Source organism: Emydura macquarii, unplaced genomic scaffold (genome assembly GCF_026122565.2).
Source record: "Emydura macquarii macquarii isolate MOO-44397 ecotype Brisbane River unplaced genomic scaffold, CSIRO-AGI_Emac_v2 contig_1713, whole genome shotgun sequence".
Classification (NCBI taxonomy): domain Eukaryota; kingdom Metazoa; phylum Chordata; order Testudines; family Chelidae; genus Emydura; species Emydura macquarii.
Genome location: NW_027131850.1, coordinates 2,425,877 through 2,447,704, shown reverse-complemented (window position 1 = coordinate 2,447,704; position 21,828 = coordinate 2,425,877). Strand labels below are relative to the sequence as shown.

The 21,828-nt window shown below is 44.6% G+C and overlaps 1 protein-coding gene across 1 annotated transcript in view; it reads right to left on the bottom strand.

The window, feature by feature from the left end:
• KCNK10 (potassium two pore domain channel subfamily K member 10) overlaps positions 1–21,828 on the bottom strand; it is an 89,993-nt gene that overhangs the window by 37,104 nt on the left and 31,061 nt on the right. The window contains exon 2 of the mRNA XM_067556360.1: positions 20,194–20,516. Coding sequence (XP_067412461.1) covers positions 20,194–20,516 — 323 coding nt within the window. The remainder of the gene's footprint in view (positions 1–20,193; positions 20,517–21,828) is intronic.

The window sequence follows — 21,828 nt, the reverse complement described above, 5'->3', positions numbered from 1 at the left end:
TGATGTGGCTGCTAGATGGGCCTTCGGGGAGGCTGCAGCCAGTCCCTGGAGCTTTAACTGTGGCAAGTATTTCCCGGATTGCCTGCACTGGTGAGAGGCTGGGCGGAATACTCTGGACTCTTCCCGGCAGGCCACAGCCACTTCTACTTAACCCAGTAAATGACCTGCGTGGAGTGCTTCCTGCTACCCAGCAGGACTCACTGGACTTGCTGTGAGCAGCTCGCTCGTCGTCTCTCAGTCACCGATCCACCACTCTCTGAGGTGTCGAGGGTCCAGGTCTGGGCATTGCCAGTGACCGTGATCCTGGGATCTGGGATCACACTATCCCGGAGGCTTCTGAGGTGGGCAACCGAGAAGTCCAGCAGTATGCTAAACCATGCTGGCGTGGCCAGGCCAGAGAAATCGAGATGGCATCTGTTTAACCCCTCCTCATCTTTAGCAGGACTGCATGCATGAGGGGAAAGGCGGGAAAGTGAATATGAAGCTCTAAGACCGCTACAGACAGATGGCGTTGGCGATCGCCCCTGCCCCTTGACCATGGAGAGAGCAGCACTGTGGATACCTCGTGCTCCAGTCTGATACGGACAGATTCCATTTGGGGAAACCTCCCCTCCAGATGGTTGTAGATGCCCTTTGTGGGCGGATCAACCACTGTGGTGATGGAGAGCAACCCCTTGACATGGTCTGCCTTGTCATTCATCACCCCTGGGAGATAATCACCGCCAGGTCCTGAGGACTGATAGCTTCCCTTCATGAGGCTGATGAATGGGCTCCCCCCGCCTGTCGATGCAGTACATGGTCGCTGTGCTGTCTGTCAGCACCTGTACTACCATGCCTTCCATATGCGGAGGAACATTCCGTAAGCCCTGCGAGCATTTTGCAGATCTTTACATTGGTGTGCCAACGCCCCTCATCCCTTGACCCGACGCCCTGTGAACCGAGGTCAGTGCTGATACGGCACTTCACCCTCTGCCCGAAGCATCTGACATCGGGGTAACTGAGGGAGCCACCTCTACAAACTGAACGCTGTTTCACATCTCCTGAGGAGTTGTCCACCAGTCTAGGGAGTCTAGGGTTTCCTGCTCTTTGGTTTTTTGGGGGGGGTTTTGGGGTGGGGGAGGAGAGGGGACCATAGCCTCCCGATGCAGAAGTTCCCTGCTCAGATTGTACACCGAGGCTAGCCGTGACTAAAGCGGCCTACGTGTCAGGCTCGCTAGTCTCACCACATAGGTGCAGGCCACCCTGTGACCTACTAGCTGTTGGCCACATTTGGCTATTGTCGTCGGGCATTTGTGCAGGTGGGCCATCCTGAGGGACACTGTCTCACAGCACGAAGGTCTGGCCTGGGAAGCAACCGGTCACGCTGATGCATTCCATAGGGTGTACCTGAGTTGACATGAACTTTTGTTTGTTTACCAGCAGGACCCACCAGACGCAAATGGCGCCTGACTGGCTCACACTGCTCTGGACTTGAGACCTGGGCCTACCTTGTGCAAGTCCTGCACCCCTTTTGCCTCGAGCGTGCAGCTACCACTACCAGGCCTTCGGTAAACACCCTTGGAGCCAAGAATAGGTCACAGGGTAAAGCCATCAGCGTTAGAGGAAGCCAACCACTATGAGGTGAAGGAAGCATTAAAGATATGCGTCCCTGATATCCAGGGCAGCATACCAGGCTCCTGGAGAGCTGGGGAGACCATGCTAGACTTGCATCCCTTGCAGTATTTGTGAGACAACGTAGGTCTGACACATCCTTTTTCTGACACCCCTTTTCTAGGGGACAAGGAAGTACCTCGAGTAAGACATCTTCCGCCGTGCCCTGAAGGACCTTTCCCACTGCTTCGGGCTGAGGCGGCCTCAACCTCTTGGATGTGGAATTACCACTGAGAGAGAGGAAGGAGGAGGTGTCATGGGGCCTGGTGGAGGGGAAGTGGAGACGACTGGGGGCCCACCAAATCATATCAAGGACCCAGTGGTCCAAAGGTGTTCTGGCCCACGCGAACTGGAAGGAGGGTAGAGGCTAGGGCGCTACCCTTGCATGCACCATCAGAAAGGGCCTTTTCTGACTGCCTTATCAATGAGATGACCCTTACTGAGGGCTTAAGGAGCCACTCAGGGCGGATGGTGTCTCCAAAACCCCCTGACTTTGTCCCATTGCCCGTAGGTCATGAGACGGCCGTGGCTGACACCTCTGCTGCTGCTGTCCCTGGGAACATGCCTGACACCTAAAGATCTGTGGCATGTAACAGCCCAGGGAACAGAGCGTGGTCTTGGAGTCCTTCAGACCATGCAGCTTCGCATCCATCTGAACCGAAGACAAAGCTGACTCGTCCAAGGGAGGGCCTTTTGGGACAGCCCGGGATTGCTGCCACTAACCTCTGAGCATGCCGATGGCAGAAGGTATGGCTCTGCCCACGGAATCAGCAGCAACTTAGGATGTCTGGAGCACTGCTCTAGCTCCCTTGGTACCCTCTTCTGCAATGGTATACAAGTTCAGTGCCTGCTACCGGGCAGAGCCCCAGCAAAGTGGTTCACTGAGTCCCCCAAGGGCTCATCTACTTTCTGGTAGTGCTGTTCAATAAAATCTTTCTTCGAACAAGTCTGGCTTACAATTGATCGCCCTTGTTCTTTGGAGTAGAGCCCAGCTGCCCTGCCTAGCCCTGTGGTTGACGTGGGACAGGGTGGTGAACAAGCATTCAAACCCTTTGACTGGGGCGTAATACCTTTCTCGGCTCATTTAGGTATCGGCTACAGAGGAGGGGGTTGCTACGAGGCCCTCATTATCTTGAGCACCCCTTTGTAGACCGGGAGGGCTACCCCCGCTGTGGGTGCCCACCACTAGCACATTAAAGGGAATGTCTGACGCCCCTTTAGCTCCTTTGCCTCTAGCCCCAAGGTGGAGACCACCTCTTGAGCAGTCCCCAGTGTACCCTAGAATCAACCAGGACCTGGGAGCATGCTTCATTCGGCGGGGAAGGTGGGGGGGAATAGGAGGGCCCCAGCACCTCTACCCAATGACAGGTGGTCCCCACAGGAGTCCCTGCCTCTGGGGCTGAGTCGTCATCCAAAGGCAAATGGTGGCCCTTTTTCCTGTATCCGAGGCACTGACTGCATCCCTGAGGGGTTGACAGACCATGGTCCCATCCCCCCCGCCCGAGAAACCCCATAGGCCTCCATGACCATTGCCTCTGAGGCCATCCAGGGTTACCTGCGCCGGGGGCTCTGGCATCTTTCGTTGGTGGTGGCTCCCCCAGTGACTACCTCCCCAAGGGACACCAAGGCACTGTCAAAAGACCACGGTGGCGCTGCCCCAAAGGCTCTCACTGTGCACTACTGAGCCTGGGAGGGGGCGGGTGAGTGAACAGTGTCCCGATCCACAGGTGCTCCATCGCTCCGGCGAGCATCCCCTCAACGTCGACAACCTCAACTACCACGTTCGACACGGGTGCCGTGGCTGGAGCAGGTGTATGGACAACGCTCCGGCGAGCTGGCCTACCAGAGGATCATCCCGGTACTGAGGACTTTGCGCTCTGCGTGCATCCCGGCGCCGAGTCAAACTCCAGCGCCAGGTTCTGCGTGGCCTCAGTGCAGGGGCGAACTCCTCGGTGCCAAGTCTGTCTCCGGCAACCAAGTTTGACGCAGCCTCGGTGCGGGGCGACTCCTCGGTGCCAAGGCTGTCTCCGATGACTGGGATCAGCACCATGTCATTGCGGGCGAACTCTTCACTGCTGGAGAGTGGGAATGGTGAGACGGACCTCACCCGGTGCCAGGGAATCGAGACCGGTGTTGGGTGGGCAACTTTGCTCTCCACCTTAATGCAGGTCGGTCTGGTGACTGCTCTGGAATAACTTCTAAGGGAGCATTCCTGCTCTACCCTAGGAAACCAGTCTGCAGGAGATCTTCCTCCCCATGCTGGGGATCTCCTGAGCCATTCTGGGGGTCCCAACGCAGTCTTCCTCCGTAACATCAGCCCCTTCTCTCTTGTGGAGGTATGGGCGGTGGTGGTGTATGCAAGGCCAACAAGGCTCTTGCCGCCCGACGGCCTCTGAAGTTGATGGTGCCAGTAGGTGCCGAGGGCTCACCCACTCCCAAGAGTCAAGGAAGGCTTCCTGGCTGGAGACACTGGCTCAGGCAGAGAGCCTCCGTGATCCAACCTCGGTACGGATTGGTGCTCCACCCCGCCTGCTTAGCCAGTGTGGGGGTATCCAGCGGAGCAGGTTGGTTCAGAGCCGGTCAGGGACTCCGTGAGCGAGGCTTTCAGACAGATTTTGGTCTGAAAGCCTTGCAGATCCGTTCTTCTCCTTACGAAGGCTTGATCCCTGCACTTCAGACAGTGGGGGTCACTTAGCTGGAAAGCATTCCCACTGGAAGCACACGGCTTGAAGCCATGAGACTGGAGCATATCCGCTCCCTGTAAAATCTCAGCTAGACTCTCAAAGTCTCTAACTACCACTAACAACAGTTATTAAGCTAGCTAACTAATTAACACAAAAAATCCTTGCTTAAAGTTCAAAACACGGGGAATTATGCACTTGCAGCACAAGCACAGGCAGTTCCAGTAACCATCACGGGCAGAAAGAAGGAACTGAGGGGGTGTAGGGCCGGCAACGCCTCATATACCACGGCATGTGCACGGGGCTCCAGGGGGTGCCAGAGCCGGCCCTACAGGATCTGTTAAGGCGAAAAAGGTTGGTAGCTGTACTTACGGAGGTGTGCACACACCTATAGTGGAATGGACATGAGCAAGCACTCGAAGAAGAACTGATTTACACCCACAGCCTGTGACAGAGCCAGATTACAGTTGACATTTTGTCCAAAGAGCTGTGAGATTTGTGGTCATTCTAATCTTCAATGGAGAGGAATTCCAAAGCCATGGACCAGCTACTGCACACACCAGTTTTAACCCTGTAGTTGACAATTCCATTGTCCTTGAAAAGCATGACCTATTATAGAAGTTCATGGTCACAGAACAACAAGGCAGATGATAGGTAGCCTGAGCTTGAGGCATTGATTTGAAGATCAGGATCAGACTATAATTTAATATCCAATAGGGAACCAGAGTAATGCCTGGGGCACCTAGGTAACATGCTCACATCATCCTATATTGCTTAGCAGGTGGACTGCCACATTTCAAAGCAGCAGGAGCACTTTCAGAGTTATCATTCTGAGGCACAGAGTTACAGTCGTTAAATCTGATGGTTACAATGACAAATCTGCACCCGAGATAATGGGATGTAAGTTCCTGAATATTCAGAAATGGTAAAGGGTGCTTCTTGCCCTGCTTGCCATATGGAAAACAGTAGCAGCAAAGAGTCTGAGAGAGCCTGGAAATTATGAATTGTCTTCACAATTAGAGGATCAGCTCCCGCAATTAAGGATGATACAGTTTTGGATAGTTCTTTAATGTGTTCTTTAGCTTCTTTCCATTAACATCACTTGCTCCTTGACCATATTTAGCTTAATCCAGACAACCGTCCCCAGGCAGTATGTGCATTAGGCCATTTGTCCCTCAATTGCCATTTGTACATGTGTTTGTGCGCGTTAGCCTTTATAAATATGTTAAACTCCTCCATTTAATTGGCAATCAATTTGAGATAAAAAAAAATCTAATGGCTCCAACATCAGAGACAGCAGGACAGCTGAGAGGTGGTGCTATGAACTGCTGATGTGAGAGAGAGGACTGATACTGGGTTCCTGAGAGTGAAGTGCTATTATATGGCTCAACTGGTGTTCTAGTTCATTTAGCTTCTTCAAAAGAGTCCAAACCAAAAAAAAAAAGTTTTCCTTACCAACAGAGGACAAATACAATACACAAACCCTCTTGAGTATTTGGAAGGTTATTCAGTGGAAGCAGCCCAAATGTATCCAAGGGCAGAAATTTGGCCAAAAAAATAGTGAAAGTCAAAAAATAATTCTTCCACTTTTTCCCTTTCTTTCCAGTTTTATTAAGTCCCTTCCAAGGATTGTGTTTAACCTATAATCACTGTCTCCCTCACCATCATTCCCCTCCAAATGGATTTCAATCGTCAAGGTGACAAAAGGATGTTCCAGCTGCATTTTGTGCTCTTATGTTTCTCTATTATAATGACCCCCTCATTAGGAAGAAGATAACACTTCTCTAGATTCTTCCTCTCCTTGTGTTTTTTTTCCCTTCAGTGACTGTTAAAGGATGCTCACTGTAGATTCACTTAATTCCCACTCCTACAATAATGTTCTGAGGACTCATTAAGTCACCAGCAATTATTTGTTTCTTTGCCAGCTCCACCTTAACCAAACCAACAAAATAACAAGAAACAGGATGTGTGTAGAATCACCAAAGCTAACTCAGAACCTTGTAAATGAAACCCTTGTCCTTCACTTACCTACGAGCTCCCTTTATTTTTGTCTTCTCTTGTCCTATTATGTTTTTATTTAAGTGGTAAGTTTTTAGAGATGAGGACTTGGTCCATAAAGCATCCAGCACACTTTGGACACTACGTAAAACGAAAGATGTGTAGAAGATTATACATCATTTCCAATTTAGTCTGCAATGCTTTCTTCTTGCATTTCTATATACATTTTTTTTTTTTTTTTTTTTGGATCCCACCTCTTTAATTGTCAGTTCAGCTTCTGGAGGTATGGCCACATTAATTACCATGCTCTCTAATTTTTGCCTGAAAAGCATTTTATATCATCTTCTTCAATTCAATGATTGCTTTTCTTGGGCAAAATCAACAATACATCCAAATAATAATAATAGTGCTGTCTCTGAACCTAATGATGACTGTATGCTTCATCTTATATAAAAGAGATAACCGCCTGCTTCATAGTTTCTGCTCAAATGTGACACTGACTGTTTTATTAGGGAGCAAGAAAATCATATCAACCTAACTTGGCCAAATATTCAGTTGGATTACGCCTCAGACATTAGCATCAGAAAAGTCTTGCTAAATTGTAAGCCAGGTCATACATCCCAAGTGATTTGATGATCGGAGTCTCTGAACAAAACAATGGAATTTTGCAACATTGTTTCATTAAATAAATAATAGATGTATCTTTCTTTTGTCTTCTGAAGTTTTAGCCCAATACAAAGATATCCTTAAATAGAACAAGAACCCCAGCATTTTGATTACGTCCAATTTAAAACGAATAAAGTGTTAGGTTTATACTAACTACAGTAGCTCTTTCTTTAAAATGCCTCTATACAAGAGCTGATCGATCAGAAAAACTCTATCTGCCTTACATACAATCATACTTATAATTTGCTCTGTTGAAATACAGAAATACAATTTAAGTTTACTGTGTTTGTGGTCTTTTGATTTTATTGCTAACCATATAGAAACAATTATCCCTCTCCTACCAGACACCAGATTTCTCTACTGTCCTAGGCAGTGTGACCTACTAGATAGGGCAGTGGCCTAAGTCTCAGGAGAGCTGGGTTCTATGCCTGGCTCTGCCAGTGACCTTAGGCAAATCATTTTCCTTTCTCTGTGCCTCAGTTTCCTCATCTATAAAATGGGGCTAATGATAATTGCCTCATTTGTTTTGAGAACTATGGATGAAAGGTGCTATATAAGAGCTAAGTACCGTTACTGTTATAAATTAGGAGCATGACCTTGCATCATAGCAATGAGGGAGGTCAAGAGAAGTGGAGCAGTGCTGGAGATGAAGATGATGCCTGAGTCATCCCGCTATGAATGATGAGACCCATCAGAGAAGCGCTGCCACCACTAAGGCAAGTGGCAGCTGTTTAACAATGTACAAAACAGCAATTTAGGGCAGAGGAAAAAAAAAAACTGTAATTCACCTGGCTTGACTCTCATTTACACTAAGGGCCTTTTACACTGTTCTAGCCATGTAAAAGGGACTTAAAGTGAGCATAAATTAAATGTACACCCACTTTAAGGGCCTTTACACTGACAGTGTATAAGGGGTCATAGTGTAAGTAAAAATCAGGCCGACTGTATTAAAAATAGTAATCAGTGGGCCAAATCAATGGGTCTGCCAGAAAGCTCAGTAATTTAGTCCAGTGCATGTAAAGTGCCTTGTGATCCTTAGTTGAAAGGTGGCATATAAGTGCAAATATTAATATTGTTGTCATTTCCTGATTGTCATATATGACTGGGAATTAATTAGCCCAAGTTTTTCCTTATAAATGTTGTATTTTTGCAGATCATTTTTTTCTGTCTTGAGTCAGCTTCTCCATCATCTGTACTGGGTATATGAAGATACCCAGAATCTATCTCCTGAATTCCCAGCATGAAATCCCTGGGTAGCAGCCAAGTGAATCTGAAACAGAATGACAGGCTAAAGCCCCATTGACAATCAGACTTTTCCTTGGAGGTTACTGAATCGGCATGCTGCATGGAATAAATCACGCCCAACCAAAAAACTGCAATGCTTAGACAGAGGAAAAGCCCGAGGATGACATCCTAGCTCCATTGAAGTCAATGAGAGTTGGTTATCGACATAAGGATTTTACTCAAGCATATAGGACAAGTACTACAAACTTTTCTTTGCTGACTTCCACCTTGACTTTCATGCAGCTACATATTTCACTATATGAATTTATTTAAAAACAACATTGAATCAGGATGATCAGTGTGGTAATAAGTGCATTTTATGAGCTTTCACTTTTACCTTTATCCTTAGCCCTCCCCTGCCCTTTTCTCCACCTTTTATCAATGGACACTCCTGCCCAGGCTATTTCTAATTGAGCCCCAGTTCCTCATGCCTTTCTTGAAGAAAGGGGCCCACCAGCTTCAGTGGGACCTACTTGTGTGAATGACGTAAGCAGGATTTGACCATTAATGTGTAAGCCCCACAGGATAGATTTTTCTTTGTCTGCAAAATACCATGCACACCTGGGGGGCTGGATAAATAATTAAAATAACCACAGGGAAAAAAATCTATTGGAAACATGGATTGGATCAAAAGGATGTTTTAAAAAACCTGGCTTTAATATCATTGCCTCTTAAAGAAAACCATCACTGTAACGGCCTGATCTCACAGTTCTAATTCAGACAAAGGTGCCATTGCCCGTGTTAGGAATGCAGGGTTGAGCTTTTCATCAACCACACAGATGTTTTCTAGACATAATATGGATGACAAATTAGTAGTAGTAGCAGTATTACTGTTGTGCCTACAAGTCCTAGTCATGGACTAGGACTCCATTGTGCTATGGGCTATACGGCCATTCAGATTTAGGTCTCAAAAATGGTATTTGATTTCAGACATTTTTTCCACCTCTTGGATGATGCTTATTGGAACTAGTCACGCCCCCCTGTCTTAGTTACTGAGCCATGACCTTACCACTGGTGGTAGTGGAATTACCCTTGGGATGAATCTGGCCTACTATTCCTAACTACACCTACAAGGACTGTACAAATGGGAAAAAAGCCAAAGTGACCTAACTGAATTGTTAAACATTGAAAAGAAACATTATTAAACATAACACTGATTAAAGCGACCACTTCAGAACAAACATGGGATGCGTACTTAGTTTTTATTCAGTTTGGGCCAAACTTCCATTGAAGACAGCGTGAGAGATGAGAGCCAGATACTGCTGTCTTTAATGAAGCAAAATTCCTATTAAAGGGATTCTTCTCAGTTAAGTAGCTCAAGGATCAGTCTTTATGATTTTGTATGAGGACATTGTCTCAGCATGCATTGCTCCAGTAGCTGTACTAGAACAGTTGGGACCACTGATAGAGACAAGGCGCCTGGTTCTCCTCTCACATTGGTTTTATACAGGTGTAACTCCATAGACTATTGGAGTTCTTCAGGTCTTATACCAGGAAAAGTGAAAGGATAATCAGGTCCTATGTGGTGCAACCAACTGTCTCCCACACATCTTCTGAAGTCCCCCCTAGATCAATTTATTTCCTTAAACCGATAGAGGATGTAACTGGGAATAAGCTTCTCTGTGATTCATAATTTAATTTTCTGGGCCTTTCAGATAATGAGAAATATAATTAACAGAATATCAGATGATCTCTAATCTGTTGAGGTTTCGGCTATGTGAAATTACAGCCACATGGAAACAGACGTCCTTAGACTAGAAAAAAATAAAAGCTTTGAGAGAATTTAGGAAGAGCTACTAATGGAAAAGTTAACAGAATTCAACAAATAATGACAAGGTGATATCCATATTGTATGGCTGCCATTCCACGAGCATCTCAAGGAAAATGAGATCGAACCAGTTTTTTTTTTAAAGTAGATATCAGTCTTTTTTGATACAGACTACCAGATAGCCTGCCTCTCTTTGAGATATGGTCATTCAAAATGTAAAATAAAATGAGTTCCTGGAAATCTTGTTCTACTGATCCTAATGATTGTTTCTCACAGAACATATTCTTTCTGTTAATGCTTTGTCTTGGCTGCGATACAATACAATGAAAAAGTTATAACCCAACTGCACCGCTTGTTGGGTATCACTGCTAAAATACTAGCTCTATGAAAATGAAAAAATTAAATTATTTAAAAACTAAATAAAAGTTCTTTAAAATACAAGTAAGTGGTATAGCGCTTCCAATGTGTGTGGATGCTCCCCGGGGGGGAAGTGTTTCTATAAAACAAGTACTGGTGAGACACTTCTTGAAGTCCTTCCTCAGATTTTCACTCAGTCCTGACTAAGAACTAAATAAGGCTAGTGTCTAGTTGGTAGGTCTTGATGACATGCCCAGGGTCCAACTGATGCTATATTTGGGGTCGGGAAAGAATTTTCCCCCAGGTCAGATTGGCAGAGACCCTGGAGGGGTCTCACCTTCCTCTGCAGCATGGGGCCTGGGTCACTTGAAGGTTTAAAATAGTGCAAATAACGGATTCTCTGTAACTTGAAGTCTTTAAATCATGATTTGAGGCCTTCAGTAGCTCAGCCAGAGGTTAGAGATCTGTTACAGGAGTGGGTGGGTGAAGTTCTGTGGCCTGCAATGTGCAGAGGTCAGACTAGACAATCATAATGGTCCCTTTTGACCTTAGAGTCTATGAATCTAAAAGTCTAAGGCTTCAGGAATCAGCCTGTAGTGAACACACCTGTGTTGTCAAGGAAATGGAGCTTTTACCTCTCTAATTTTATACAATAACACCAGGGCAGACCTTAGCATTTTTGGTCAGATCTGCAAAACATATGGGCCTGATTCAAAGTCCATTGAAGTCAATGGGAGTCTTTGCTTCCCCGTGAAAAAAAAAAAAAAAAAAAAAAAAAAGAAAACCAACAACAACAACAAAAAAGAACAAAACAAAAAACACCTATCTCCTGTCCCACCCATCCCAAGTTAAAGAAAAACCTTGACTTTTTCAAAACCCTTCCACAGTCACATCCCACTGGACCCTAATGTCGATGAATATCACAATCTCAGATTTTATAAATTCAGGTAACCACTGAAAACACAAAAGTTCCTGCTTTCAGAGCCTGTCCTGCTCAGTTTTTTGTAAATCCCAGAAGGATCCTGAAAGAACCACCAGCCAGCTGAGCTCATGGAACTGACAGAAGACTAGGTGAGCACATATAAACCTCAAGAACCACACCACAGCCTGTCATACAGTAGTGTTACCATCCTGCCTCCTCTCCAAAGCAGCCCCCTCAAGCCAGACCTCCCACCCATGCAGAGTCAGGGAGTTAATATGAGGATTCTTCAGCACATATCCCAGAGGTAGCTGATTTGTTTCAATAAATGAATAAGTGCACAATCTTCAGGTTCCATTCCCTCTACCCTCCTGCTGCAGGGAGCACTGGAGCTCAGGTGTTGCCAACATTTAGAAAAGTTTTGCAATGGACAACTGCCCAAATAAGATGCTGCCCTGGGACCTGTAAGGTCACCAACCATTGAAACATTTTGTGAACAGCTGGTTAGGATTTATATAGTCTTTTACAGCATTAACTACTAAATTACGATAATCCCCCTATTAAATAGGCAATTATTATCCTCATTTTAGATATGTGGAAACCAAGGCACAGAGAAGTTAGAGTCAAATGCCAAGATACACAGAAATGGATGCCTAAAGTTGGGCCCAAGGCTATATTTTACACGCCCAGGCACTGTAAGTGGCTTGATTATCAGAAGTGAATTGCACTTAAAGTCCAGCCCAAACCTCAAGTGTGAGGAGTCTGATCTTCAGAAACAATCAGTTCCAAGTTCCAAGTTCTGTCTCAATGACCAATTTGCACCGGCAACATTTTCAAGGCTCCTCACAAGGAAAAAAAGAAACACAGGCTGACTCTGGCTGCTAGTACACTGCACTTCTACAGCATCTTCTATTCGAGAATTTCAAAGTGCTTTTATTTGACAAATTTTTATAAACTGAACATCACAATCCTCTTTGTTATTATCCCCATTTTGCAGATAGGGAGACTGCAGGACAGCATGTTTGTCTTTCCCAAGGAAACAGAGCACATCAGTGGTAGAGGCAAGAATTAAATTTAAATCTCCTGCCCTGGATCCTGTGCTTTAGCACTAGATCTCATGCTCCCTGCAAGAATTCACAACCCCAGCACTACTTAGAATCTACCCATCTAATATTATAAAGCTATCTGAATGTTGTCCTCTTCCTCTTATAGGAGATGGATCACATGTCACTTGGAGAAATCTAATAGTTTTCTTTTTGTCTCTCCTGAAGTTTATAAATCTAAGAAGTGAAGATTAGGAACAGAAAGGAGATGAGGATATATTAAGAAAATAGCTTCCATAAATAGGATGCACAAGACAGTCAACTCTCAGAAGTTTACGATTGCCTTTCTATACTGCACACCCAGTCTTTTCGCACTTCCTTCAGCAACAAAAAGCTCTCTTTGTATCTTGTTTAAAGACCCTCTTTCTGTTCCATTTAGAGCTTTTTTTTTCCATCTCATTCAAGTCACCCAATTTCTCTTTGCTCTATTGTCACAGGACCTGCACAGGCAGTTTGGCTTATAACATTAGTGCTCCAATCAGGCAGGTAGACCCAGATCTACAAAGGTATTTCAGTGCCTAAACCTCTGATGTAGGTACCTATGTCTGAGGTCTAGGCATCTAAGTTCCGGTTTTGACTCTGCTGCAATCCACAAAACTCCTGCCCAGCCCTGTAGGTGCCTAAGTTTTCAGGGTAAATGTTGCCTCGTGCCTCAGTTTCAGTCTCTAAGCATGCCCACTGCTGCTTCCCTCTAGGTGTCTCAGTGCCTTTCTCCTGCCTAAGCCCCAGAGTGATTCACAAACCAGGGAAGATTGGCATTCAGCCACCTAACTTGCATGTGGGGACTGATCCAAGAGGTGGGTTCAAATACTGCCTGCTGAATCAGGGACCATTCAAAATATGGCAACTACTGCTCTTGTAACCCTCACCTGCAATGTGAAAGACCCAGGTTCGATTCCTGCCTCTCTGTCAGAGAGGATTTGAACTGGGATCGTCTACCTCTGAGAAGCATGTGCAAATCACGGAGCTGTGGGATATTGTGATGTGGGACCCCCCAGTCTCTCCTGTTGAAGTTGTTTCACTGTGGCTAGCTAATGAAAGAGTGATTGGATCCTGGCTGTTCTCTATGAGTGCCCTATCCACCAGGCTACAGCGTCATTCCCACACACTCACTTTCTCTCTGACTCAAAGACTGATCCGCTGTGCATAAATACTCTTAAATAGTCATTCAGCCAGAGAGAGAGAGAATGACTCTATAGTCCAGTGTTCACAAGGACACCCACCAGAGAGATGGGAAACTCAGCACCCAGGCCCCCAGTCCAATACCATCACCTCCTCCAGCACTGTCTGTTTTGCATGGAGTGAGGCAGGTGTCTAACTCATTCATGCAAAAAACTGCATAGGCACCTAAGCCACCTAACTCCAGGAGATAGGCTTCCATTCGTGGATCACCAAGCAAAGATAGGTGCCTCTCTCTCTGAGAGGGGTGAGGGATAACACCCCTGCTGTTGTCAGCATCTCCCATGGACTAGCTTAGGTGGCTCCCTGCCTACCATGCTGGCTGTTGTGGATCACATTCTATGGCATCTATCCATCCCCATTCATTATATAGGTAGCCGACGTGCCTAACCAGGCTTTGTGTTATTCCTGTGATTCTCTAGTTGCCTAAAATTTAGTCATTGCAACACTCAGCCTTGCAACACCTAAGGACTTTTATGGATCTGGGCCAAAACATCTAAAGTGTCTTTACTAATTCTGCTCTTCCCCAACTTAGGAGAAAAAACCCCAGACACACCTGAGTTGCAAGGGGAGCCAGCATTATCAGTGCAAATAGCTGAGCTCCAGAAAGTAACTACTGACTAGCCTCCCTCTTTACCGATTTCGTGTTCTCATCTTCATACCATTAATACCATTTCCTGTGGCCTTCCTGGGCTAACTTGTGGAGCTGGTGGCCCTTCATAATAAGATCTGGTTCCCAGGTGTGTGTACTTGGTCTATAATGACCAACACTTTTCAGTTCAACTCTGAGGGAGCATGGAGAAGAAAGCAAACCATCAAAAACCCAGGCAACTTCTTAAGGTACTCACCCACTATCACACCTACTTATATAGGGTCAAATTCGGAGGTTCTTATTGGGCGATGAGTGAGTGAAAACAGAGTGTGGACTTTGGCTCAGATCCACAAAGGTACTTAGACACCTAAACTCCAGACTTAGGTGCCTAAGTCTTGGTTTTAGGCACCTAAATCCCAGTTTTGCCTCCCCTCTAATCCACAATACTCCTGCTGAACCCTGTAGGTACTTAAACTCACTTGGCACCTAAGTTAATTTCAAGGTAAAAAGTTCCCTATATGCCCATGTTTCAGCCTTTGAGCAAGCACTGCTGCCTCCCTCTAGGCATCCAGATGCCTATCTGCCGTCTAAGCCCCAGGTGGCTGGTTCCTGTTCATGGATTACTAAACAGGGCTAGGTGACTCCCTGTAGCTTGGGCTTAGACAACTATCTCCAAGAGAGGAGCAGGGGTTAGCACACACCCTCTGGTGGGCATTTCCAGCTGGCAGGCTTAAGCGACTCCCAGCCTAGCATGCTAGTTTTTGTGGATCACATTCTTAGTCGCCTGTCTCTCTCTATTCACTGTACAGGGAGCCTAAAAACCTAACTCAGACTTTGCGGCTTACAGTGATGTGTCTGTGATTTTCTAAACAACTAAATGTTAGGTGCCAAGATGCTGAACATTGCAATGTCTAAATCCCATAAAGGATCCCACCCTTCATAACCATGCCCAAAGGAATTACCATGCCTGTAACGAGGGGGCGTGGCCTCCCTCTGAGATTGATGGGGAGGAACCATCAGCCACCCCCTGGTGGGTGGAGCCAGGCAGGCCAAGCCCACCCTGCCAGAAGCAGAGGGGTGGGACAGGAAGTTTAAAAGGTGGGCCTTCCTGCTCAGTTGGGTGGGAGCCACTGAAGGAGCCAGATGCTTCTTGCCCACTGCTGAGCCCTGCACCCAAAAGGGAATTCTTCAGCACCCAGAATTTGAAGGGGCTGCTGGATCTTCCAGCCAACAAGGGCATGGAGGAGCTGCTAGGACTGCCACAGGCCATGTACCTTGGAGAGACAGAGGGCCCCTTCAAGATAGAGGTACACCATGATGAGGTTGTAGGGAGTAGATCAGGGGCATCCAACACTAGTCTGGTTGTGTGGCCAGAATATTGGTCAGTGTGTTGCAGTCAGATCCCTGCTAACCCAGGGGTGGAGCCTTCCACCCCTGTCAGGACCCTGGGCTGGGGCCCAGTGGGGCAGGGTGGGCCTGGCTCCCCATAGCTCCTGCAGCTGCCCACCCCTTGCATGTCCACTTACCCTCCTGAGGCCAAGAAGCCTGTGTTTGTTGCTCCACCTGGCCTGAAGGCCAGAGCCCTTAGATGGCTTGCTTGCTCTGCCCAGCCTAGAGGGCTGGGGTCTTGGAGACTGCTAATTTCCCTTTAAGTCTGCCTTTATAGAGCTGTAGTAGTGAGGGGGTGTGGCATCCCTCTGAGATTGATGGGGAGGGACAGCCACAGACCCCTACAATGCCAAAATACATCAATCTTCTGTCTAGTCTGCTACCCTGTCTCCAACAAAGAGTAATGCCTAATACTTCAGAAGCAGGTGTAACCTCCTCATAATGCACTCAAATTGTGCAATACTATAAAGACAGGGTGCTGATCATCTCATGCCCTGAACCATGAGGATTAGTAACCCCTGTAATTTTACCTTAGCAAGTGTAACTGCAGATGTTATTTTTATTAAAATAATTGTCTAATCTTTTGTTAAATCTTACAACATTTTGGCCGAATAGGAATTAGGGAGCTAAACACAAGAAAACAACGGTCAGGTCTGTTTTCTTTTTCTTACATTACACTTTTTTCTCTCTTTTTTCCTCTCAGAATTCAACTTCAGATCAATTTAATGAAAGTCCCCACATCCAAAAAGGCTGTGATTAGAAAGTAGCTCATAGCTGGTTTTGTCCATCCCTCACTCCTCTATATTTACTATAGTTCATAATATAAATGAAGCCAGGTTATAGATTTCATGAAGCACTAATTAATGAGTTAGTTTCACTTCAGTATATTCATCTCTGGAAGCAGATGTGTGCTGACAAAATTACACACTTTCACTTCAGGTGCACTGAGATCACAACATTTGTGCACTAAAGCAATGTAGTTCTTGGTAGGAGAAACTGTTCTGTACCCTGCACCACAGCAAGCATCAGTATTTGAGGTGAGGCTGAAATGAACCTCACAGGCAAACACAAACCTTGAGAAGTTCACATCTTTCTCTGAATGTCATGGACAAGCCCTATCTCTACAACAGGTGAAACAGAAGCCCTATATCTGACCACGCATAAACTTTGAAGATATTTGGATCTGTATTCCCCTCTATCTACACATTTATACTGCAGTTATCACTGGTATCTGAGCACCTGCACACCTGAACTTCACGGCCTTGGACCACCTCTTTGATTGATCCCTATCAATAAAACAAGTAGTGTTTGTGCCAATAATACAGATGTTTTTGGAGGGCAGAAGAGGGGATCAGTATGGAGGGCACCTTCCAACCACACCGAGGTTGTCCCAGACTCACACAGCTGCCATGCATCTTTCTTCTATGATTTGTCTCCCACAGCAAGACCCTTCCAGGGGGCATAGGGCACGGAGCTCAGGTCAGAAGTTTGACCTTGCAAACTCATCATAGACTGCATTCTCCCCCTCTTTACAACCCCTCCTTACTGCCCCCATCTAACAAAGACCACTCCAGCCTGTCCTATGGTTAAAGTTTCCCTTTCACTCCCCTACTGTGAAAGTGAATGTGAATGTGAATGTTCACCAGTAGCTCAGAGCTGAGTTATCATTGTAAATCTGGAGAGCATGATCTTTGCATTCATCTACACAATATAAATTCGTCTAATTAAATTAATAATAAATGTCATCCATAGGTGTAGCTTTGCGATGAAAACATGTAACGTCGCCAACACCCAAGGAGGTTAGCACATCGGTTCCATTATTCTGAACTCATGGCCTTACAGGCAGGCCAGCACTTGGTGCAATGCAGTAATCCATTGTGCCAGCTAGGGAGATGTCACTTTTCTAAATAATCAACATAAAGGTAGAAAGCAAAAATGTTAACCCCTTGACAATAATCTGAAACACTGTTTTGTGTTCTTACACTCAGCTTTGTTACAATTGCAGCTTTATAATGTATCATTGTATTTCACCACAGCTGTGGGTCCTGCTTACCTATTCCCAGTCACTCAGAAGACTCAAATAGAAATTCTTCTTTACTGACAAAATACATTTTAATATTTTACACTAACAGGCCTTAAGCTATTCAGTATGTTAAAGAGCTAAACCTGTTTAATTTACTTTTTAGAAAATATTCCCATTAGCCAGTGAAATGCCTGAGGACAAACTGAATTCAACAGAGATAATGTTTGTTTGGAATATCTGATTTGTAGTGACTCAACATGCTTGTATATTAGATTAATGCCACCACCTTTGAGGTAAAAGAAAGGACAAAATGTTCTGTACACATGAGAACTAAAACCTGGTATACAGTTCAGACTATATGGTTTTAAAAAATATCTTGGTGTTGCACCCTATAGATAGCCGTCTTCTGCATCCTGTTGAGATACATTTTTGTGCCAATTAGAAATTCTGTTTCTTAGAAAAACAAGGACTTTGCATATCTTTCATCAATGACTTTCACACTTAAAACATGCAAATTTCTTGCTTTAATATTCATACCTAGCACTGTTCCATTATGTATTGCACCTCAAGAATAGTAGGATATGTTAACCTCAGCAGACCTCTCATGATGTGTATTAGAAATGGATCAGAGCAAAAATCCCAGACCAGAAGCTTTCAACTTGGAAGAGTTCAGATTCTAAACCAGATTCTACGTTCATAGCTGAGCCCCTTTCCTTACAGTGGGATGAAGAAAAAACCCAGGCCTGAGCAAATTGTGTTTTGGGGACATGCAGATGCAAATCCAGATCTGCAATTTGAGAGTCAGGCCCATCAGTAATATGTATATAGGCCTTAATTTAATCTCATAGTATAAAATACATGCATTGCTACATCTTTTTTTCAGTTGGGTATAACAATTCTCCCAGTGCAATATATAAGATGAGCATCTGCCAGACGTCAAAATGTATACACTTTTAAAATATGCATAGTTTCTTCTTGTGAACTATAGTTATGAGATTCTGAACAGTTTGACCAGGCAGGAGGAATTGAGACCAGCTTCATGCACAAATTCTGTGAACCTAAGCAAGCCTCTTGCCTGAGTTCTGAACCTGTCACAAAACTCCAGTCCAGGTGAGTATAAAATAGTTTCAAGTTTGCTTGCAAACATTTTGCACTGCTTTAGAGAACAAATCTGAACATCCATCTACAATGTTTTCCAGACATCCTCTCCATACTCCAAGCCAGGATTTTGAACAACCAAAAAGAGACTGTCCTCCACAAACTCCATCACCGGTTTTGCACTGAGCCCAGTGAATGTTAGGACAGGACTTGAACAGACCTCCAAACAGTACCAGGTTTTGCAGAACTATCCCACTTTGACCCCTGCAAAAACTCTGGCTCAGCTGAAGCAAACATTTCTGCATTCAGGGAATCCAGGGTGGGGCGTTAGAGGCTCCAGGCTTCCTGTTTGAGAGGGGTCTGGAACCAAGTGGTATTGTGACCTAGCTTGGGGGTTACAGCACCACTCAGGACTGGCCCATCCACCCCTCCATAGATGCAGAGAGAGGGGCTCACAGACCAAATTTGAATGGCACTGCAACTCAGTGTGCTAGATTGGAGTTGCAATCAAATTTGGCCTGTATATATCTCAGTCTCTATCTACAGCGGGGGTGAGTGGCATTGAGTCCCACTTTAGCTACTTGTAATGTTGGGAGGTGTGCTTTAGTGTGCAAATACTTATGCACTGCAGACCTCATCAATAAAGCTCATTCATGTACCTCCTTACTGAGGCTCAGTGTTGCAATTTTAGCTGCTCCCAGTAAGGGGGGGATAGAAAATTCTCAGACTGAAATGCTAAACACATGGGGCCAAATTCAACTCTAGCGTTCTCCACTGACTTCAGAGGAGCTACACCAGCACTGAATATGGCTCCCCTGACACTACTGTAGAATAAAACCAGCATTGCCACTCTCTTCTGAAGTGAAATTCTAATCTTCCTCATCAAAACAGATTTTCACTATAAGAATTCCAGACTTTTTGTGTATGATTTGGACTTTATGAAATGAATGGCCATCTTATTTATGAACCCCAGCTTTGTCAGTCAAACCAGCAGGAAATACTCTTATGTTAGTGTGCACAGGCCTAATAATAAATAAATGAAGCCAGCTCCTAGATGCTTTAATGTCAATTCAGCATTGGTGAAAACTGCCAGATTAGAAGCACAGGAACATGTACAGCACCTAAAGAACAAAAAGAGGATTATCCATTCGTCTTTGGCCCCTCTGTTGAGATGGTGAATGTTGGCAATACAGACACTTCTCAGGTGGAATGAGACCAATTCATTTCACATAGGCCACCAAACATCTCTCAGTGATAAAAACTTCTATTACTGCCCACCTGGGTTGGATTCAAACCAGAGACTTCTAGCTGGAAGGATCCCTAGCTCATTGCTACTCTCCCAGAGCAATCCAGTGAGCCGGGGTTTTGGCTTAGCAATAAATGCCAAGCTCATTTCTCACAACTTCCAGGAAGAGGCTCAAAAAAGAAAAAAAAAAAAAACCCTTCCTCTTTAGCTGTGAGTCGCTGTCTTCCTCCTACATCTCACCTGAATCAGAGTCTCCAGCTCCATTGGGGTCACACAAATATGCTCCCGAAGGAAATCCGCCTTCTCTGCGGCTATTGTATTTTTCTGGCTGCTTTCAAAAGGCTGCTCCAGAGCACGGAAGACAAGACCTCCAGTTACCAGGTAAGCCACAACCACAACGAAGATAGCCACCACTGTTTTCCACTTCATGACTGTCTGCAAGCCCTGGGAGGTGGTTTCTATGCTGGCGACCACACTGGTCCGGGAGGAAACAGAGAGTCGTGGAGCTAGGTGCTGCCCATTAGTCTTGGGCTCACAAGCTGGCATGGCTGACGGAACAGCCACTGAAATACAAAACAAAGGATGTTAAAAATAGGCTTGGCAGAATTTGATTTATATACATATAATTTCAGTGGATAATATTGTTTATTTTCAAGTTTTTCTTTGATTTCTATTGATTTAAATTTTCACAGTTTCAGGAAATAATTATTTAATGATAAGAGACACAGATTTAAAAGTTAAAGCTTTATAACCTTTAACACACAAGTTGTCAACATCACATGTCAAAATATACAGAGTAAATATCCATAAATCAAATGCTAATAAGTTCTCCAACTGCATTTTTTTTAAACTTTGTATATCTGCAAAATTTTGATTTTCATCATTGGAAATATATTTTCATCAGTTTGTGTATGTATGATGAAATCGACATTTACCAATAAAAATCTAATCCTTCCAAGCCTCCTTAAAAAATAAAATCAAAGGTTGAAAGCATGGCCTTTGTCTTTATATATCTGCACATATAATTTTGTAAAATATCACGTCCAAGATACACAGAAAAACCTTGTTACATTGTAATGATCATCTCAAACTGATGGGACATCTTCCTATATGAAGGATCCATCAGCATTTCACAAATTAATATATGTAAATCATTCACAGGGATCATTTCACCCACTGCTTCTAAGAACATGACAGCTGATGCAACTATTTAGGAAATAAATTTTTATCCAATTAGTACCCCAAGTGGGATTTTAAGTCAGCAGAATGTATATCACGCAAAATGGAATTTTGTCAGAACACTGAAATTAGCACCCTAGTTTTACATTATTAATTTATTATTAATTATTATTATTTATTATGGGATCAGAAGCAGTTAGAACCTAGACCTGCTAGAATAGTGAAAAATTTCTTTGCAAACATCTTGACAAAACAAAATGATTTGTGGGACCATATTATGCACAAGTACTCAGAAAGCCAACAGGTTTTTATGAAAATGTTCATGAATCCTGGGAGTTTTAAAGATTTTAGCATGAAACATGCTTCATTTGATGTTTTTGCCAGACATTTACTGTTCATGAAGGGTGAAATTCATCACCATGCACAGAGTCAGCACAAGGCCTATGTGTCACTTGAGTTCTGCTTGAGCCCTCAGAATAGAGCAACCTGGGCCCTTGAAATGGCATGCTACTTTTCAAGCTGATCTGATCTGACTCTCTCATTCATATATATATATGGATTTTAGAGAGGATGCTAGATATTTTAAACAGAATCTCTGCTGCAACCTTAACTATGGTGCCATTATCATTAGTCCATAACCACTTTGAGGCCACGTTGGTTTAGGTCACGAATGAAATGAAGCCAGATGACAAAAAT